The following is a 5,514-nucleotide window of genomic DNA, read 5'->3' on the forward strand; positions in this document are numbered from 1 at the left end:
GTGGGTGGAGCTAAATGCAGGGGAATGCCGGAGCAATGTGTATGCAAGACTGTAGAGAATGTCCTTCAAGGCCACCGTCCTGTGAACATAAAACGAGAGCAACAATAAAAGGGTTTAGATCAACACATAGGTACACAACCCGCTCAGCTTGCTCTCAAGTTCTATGTGGTCCAGCTAAAGACGAATATATTTGAGTCAGCCTGCAGGGTGTACTACCATCAGAAATGAAGTATATATATATATATATATATATATATATATAATGAAATGTTGGAATTGGTTGTCCTGCCTCTTTGGAAAAAATGAAAATATAATCTTGCCATTTATTTTAAGACACTGTAATTGACAGACAATATTTGACCTGTAAAACCCTAATAATATTATGTTGTAATATGCATAACATAAGAACATAAGATGTCTGCAGTGAAAATAACGAAATACTTTTAGGTACTGCTTTCTAATCCCTGCGGAAGTTGACGTTAGCTTTATATGTGTTTTATTAAAAAATAAAAAATATAATTTTTTTTTGATTGAACGTCTTTTTGTAGACGGTAGAAGGCGGTATAACACGATTAATCAACCTTTCCCTCATGCTGACAAGCCAGAGGGCGGAGCGGGAGGGTTTTGTCTCGCGGTGCAGCCTCTTCCGGTCCTCTTTCCAGCTTCCCGTGCAACATGGTGAGTGTGCGCCGCTGATGGCGGCCTTTCACAAACACAATAAACTGGTATTTTAGTCGACCTTTCTGGTGCTATGAATGAACTGGAGTCTTTTTAAAACACAACACGAATACATGACTCGGAGAACAGGCCGTAAATATCCCTCAGGGCGACTAAAAGAAGAGTCGAGGCCTAATGCTAACAGTTAGCATGCTAACCATTTAGTGCATGTGTTCTTTGGCTAGCTAACCACAGAGTAGCTGCTACCGTAAACCGACAAGGTACAGCGCTATAAATATATCTGTAAGATTATATGTATTTGAGCGCGGTAGTTAACTAAAATGCGATGTTAATTGTATCTAGCTCCGTGGAGTTATGTTATGGTTGCTAAAGGTTTTAAACATCGCTATCCTCGGCTACCGGACTGCATCCCTGATTTGATGTTTCAGCCAATGTAATGTTTTAATGTAAAGGGTTGTCTCTTTAATAGAACTTTATAGATAACCTCGCTTTTGTTTATGGGCGCATTGTGGAGATTTTGACTGAGTTATTTTTAAAAACTGACCGGAATTGTAAATTACCCCAAGATCACGCTTGCAGTACAAAAAAGATGCCATTTAGTTAAAGGAGGTGAAGCTAGCGGCTAATTCGTCCCTCAGCTTATATTGAAACCTGGGAAAAGAAAACAACTGAAATAACCAAAACAGGTTAATCTTCAAAACCTTACGTTTTGAGAAGTTTTTAGTGATTGTTCATTAATTTACATGTAATAGTCCTTTTATTGACTAGTGGTATATCTACCATGTTTTTAATGGCAATCATACGTTTCGCAACACATTGTTGAATATAAAGTAAGATGCCAAACTGTCTTTATCAGGGAAGGTTTCGGTAAACGTTTCTGTTTGAGAGAGAGCTGATTACTCGGTGATATTTGCCTGCAAGAAAAAGGCGGTGTTGGAAAAACACAAATAATAAAAAAAATTTTTTAAATCAGGTATTTGCTTAAGATTTAGACTCAAATGTAAAATTAAAATGTGGGAAATGTCTCATATCTGCATATTATTCGGGGAAACTGTCGACAAGAACTTACTGCAGCTTTTGCATTTTCTTTTTTTTCCCCTGAATGATCAAATGAAAACCCAGAATTAATGTTTTTTTTTCCTGACATGGCTGCTGTCTTTCAGACCAAGAAAAGGAGAAACAACGGTCGTGCCAAGAAGGGCCGCGGACATGTGCAGCCCATCCGCTGCACCAATTGCGCCCGCTGCGTCCCCAAGGACAAGGCCATTAAGAAGTTCGTCATCAGGAACATTGTGGAGGCAGCGGCTGTGAGAGACATCTCAGATGCCAGTGTCTTTGACTGTAAGTGTCTTCTCAAGCTAAATGTTAAAAATCTCTGTGGGAGGATGTGAATAGTTTTTTATTCAAAAAAAAAATTTACAAAGGGATATTTACATGTTATCTTGGACAGGAAATAGTTCTTAAAACATTTGATACTGAATACTCTTCAGACTAATTGTACAAAAATCCAATTTGTTGCATTTTACATGTGGCCTTTGTACTTAATGACATTTAGCAACTATGACTATCTGGCCATTAAGATTAACAGATACCTTTCAAAGAAGCTTTGAAATGCTATTTTGTCCGTCTTGACATTTATATTTTCCTCTTTTTTTTTTTTTATTGCTTTGCAGCATATGTTCTGCCCAAGCTCTACGTGAAGCTGCACTACTGTGTCAGCTGTGCGATCCACAGCAAAGTAGTGAGGAACCGCTCCTGTGAGGCCCGCAAGGACCGTACCCCACCACCAAGATTCAGGCCCGCTGTGAGTGTTCTCCACTCGCTGTCTGCAACTAAAAGCCTTACTGGCTCTGGAATAACCTGATTTTCAAGTTTAGATTAAAATGACTAGGTTTTAGATGAGCTAAATCAAATTGTCTAAATATTGACAATGTTTGTAGGGGATCTTGTGTTAACCACCTTGTTTTTGTTTTCTTTCCAGGCTGGTGCACCAAGAGCTCCTCCTAAACCAATGTAAAGTGAAATCTGAAGATGCTGTGTACCTGAAGAGGAAATTAAAACATCTTTACAAAACTTGAATGAGTCAAACTCTGTGCCTTGTTTTTATTTTTTTTGTAGGAAACACAAATTGATCAGATTTTTATTTAGGGTAAACTCTTACAGTACAAAACTTACAGCAAGTTTAGATTGAGTTAAGCAAATGCAAAAGTACATATGAGACATTTAAAAAGCTGTAGTTATTTAAAGCAATAGTGACAAAAAACATTAAAGCGAACATTAAGGAATCGTCACAAAGATCACAATAGTTTAGGAAGTATAATGTTCATCGGTTTAGTCAGTTATCTAAAAGGTCATTGTATTGGCTCCAGATCAAATGGCTTTGGTATGACGTACAGGTTCAAAGTATATAGATCTCCACAGACCTGACCACACATGGCTGTAGTGGGTACATGTAGCAAGGATGTCATTAGACCCCGGAGAGACATTCTGTTTAGCTGTGTGTACAGCTTACCAACGTTTGATTCAATCATAAATGTGACAGCCAAGACTGGGTTTTTGTAGGATCAGAAACACGATTAGGCAACTATTTAAAAAAAAAAAAAGTACCATTTTTCTACAGCAAACCTTGGATTGCCAAGCTGTGTAAAAACTGGATCTGGTCAGAGCTGGGGGAAATTAATCGGGACCAAGACGGTATTTCGTCTATAAACGACACGGCTGTTAAAAATAAGATACTTGAGACTTTCAACTAAAGGCACAACATCAAATTATACATTAAAGTTTAATCATGAGGGCTGAAATGAAAATGCAAAGGGAGAACACAAACTTTTTCCTGCACAATCCTTTTTTTTTTTTCTTAGATGAAGGCTTTAATGTTGTAATGAGGTCACTGGGTCTTTGAATAAGTTGTAGGAGACCTTATGCTTTCATTGTTATAAAAAACTTCTGTATACAACTATTCTCAGGAAGGCAGCATCTCAATCCCTGGTGTAGCTTGGGAATCATTTCCTCCCACGTAAATCTTTGTAATTCAAATTCTGAACTATTAAAGTGCAACATGACTCAAGACAATATTTTTTGCAAATATGTGCCCAATTATCCTTGCAGATGAAATGAGGTATCTATGTCACACAGTCAAAGAACATCCACAAAATAAAGTGGACATAAGGGATATAATGTCCAAAAGCCTTTAATAACAGCAATAAACAGCTTTCTTTTTCACAAATGTACAAATATCTGAATTTTCCTCTCACAACCATTACCAATGAAAGTGCTTTACAGTAGCAAACGAGTGGTTCTTTGGCCCAGCTATGAGGAAATTATTTGGTGCTGCACTGAACCACATTAATACCAAATGAAACATGTTGCGAAAAACAATTATTTTTCAAACATTTTTTTTTGTTTCAGAACTTCTGCATACCTAAACAAATGTTAAAACGGCAAAAATCCATGAACAACTGGGTTCAGCAAGACAACAGGAACTGTTCACAACACTAGTACAACCACTAATATTCATTTAGAGCCTCGAGTGGCCGAGTGGGTTCAATTTAGTCATTCTTAGGAAAGCAACATCATTAGAAGCTGGGAAATAAAACTGAATAAAATATAACATGATTAGCAAAGGCAAAAACCTGAACCATTGTCCCAACAAAAATACTTTGATGGCTCAAGTCACCTGATAGTTTTCAACTTATTGGTTATTTTGCAACATTTAATTCAAAGAAAATTGTTCAAAATCCTGTTGATGGATACTTGAATAATCCTTTCAATCACCTAAATCTGTTCATGTCCATTAAGTTTCAAACTGCCTTCTGGAGAGGAAAAATATTGAGATTGTGCTTTAATTATTAAAGATCCATCATGCGCAAGCTGAATTTATAACAGCAAAAACATTTCAAATGTTGTGTTAAATGCCTCAGTTACCTTTGGCTGAAACGATCAAAGCAGGTTAATTTATGTTGGGTCCACAACAAAACCTTCAGCCTTTTAAAATGGCTTTTTTTTTTATAATAACATCGGGTCAAATTCAGGTTAACTGGACACACATTTACTGAAAAGCCACAAAATTGAAATGCATGATCTATTGAGAAAACCAATAATTTGAATGTTTCAATTATTCTGCAACTTCTTGGATTTATTGAATGATCCACATTGGTTTCAAGACGTGAAGTCTAGCAGCTCCAGTCTGGGGAAACGGGTTAAAGGCACAATACAATGACATAACATCAAACTCAGTTTAAATAACATAAATAGATTTCTTATATATATATATTAGTGTTGTAGTATGCCTTCATTTATTTGTCAAAGGGAAGTTTGTAATCTCTAGACTCTGGCAGTGATATCTGAACCCCGCTTCTCTTGAGGCAGAGCTTTCCACTGGGCTTTTCCTCGTTTCTTTGAGAGGCGTGCAGCTCATTAATGCACTTCTACAAAATAATTTAATATAATCAGATATCTGGCAGGTATCAGTGCAAACAAAAACAACAAAAAAAACATTCGGGGGAAGAAAACAGATTCATACGGTATTCCTCAAGGCATAGACACAAACAAAAACAAGGGCCTTTAGTGTCCACTTTTACAACAAAACAAAGGGCCCTTCAGCTTCTTTCTCTCTCACACACACACACACACACACACACACACACACACACACACACACACACACACACACACACACACACACACACACACACACACACACACACACACACACACACACACACACGGATCTCTTCATTTCACCTGTAAAAACCAAAGTGCATTTCTCATTTAAGGACAGCCCCTTTCATCGTTCACCTCTAGCTAACATGGACCTGTTTTTTTTTGTTTTTTTAG

At 37.3% G+C, this 5,514-nt stretch overlaps 1 protein-coding gene across 1 annotated transcript; it reads left to right on the forward strand.

The window, feature by feature from the left end:
- Positions 1-569: 569 nt before the first annotated feature.
- Positions 570-2,757, forward strand: LOC105927129 (40S ribosomal protein S26). The gene is made up of 4 exons (XM_012863749.3): positions 570-678; positions 1,842-2,019; positions 2,352-2,482; positions 2,660-2,757. Exons 1-4 carry the CDS (start codon positions 676-678, stop codon positions 2,693-2,695), a joined length of 348 nt encoding a protein of 115 aa, XP_012719203.3. The 5' UTR covers positions 570-675; the 3' UTR covers positions 2,696-2,757.
- The last annotated feature ends 2,757 nt before the right edge of the window (positions 2,758-5,514 follow it).

Source organism: Fundulus heteroclitus, chromosome 20, assembly GCF_011125445.2.
Source record: "Fundulus heteroclitus isolate FHET01 chromosome 20, MU-UCD_Fhet_4.1, whole genome shotgun sequence".
NCBI lineage: Eukaryota > Metazoa > Chordata > Actinopteri > Cyprinodontiformes > Fundulidae > Fundulus > Fundulus heteroclitus.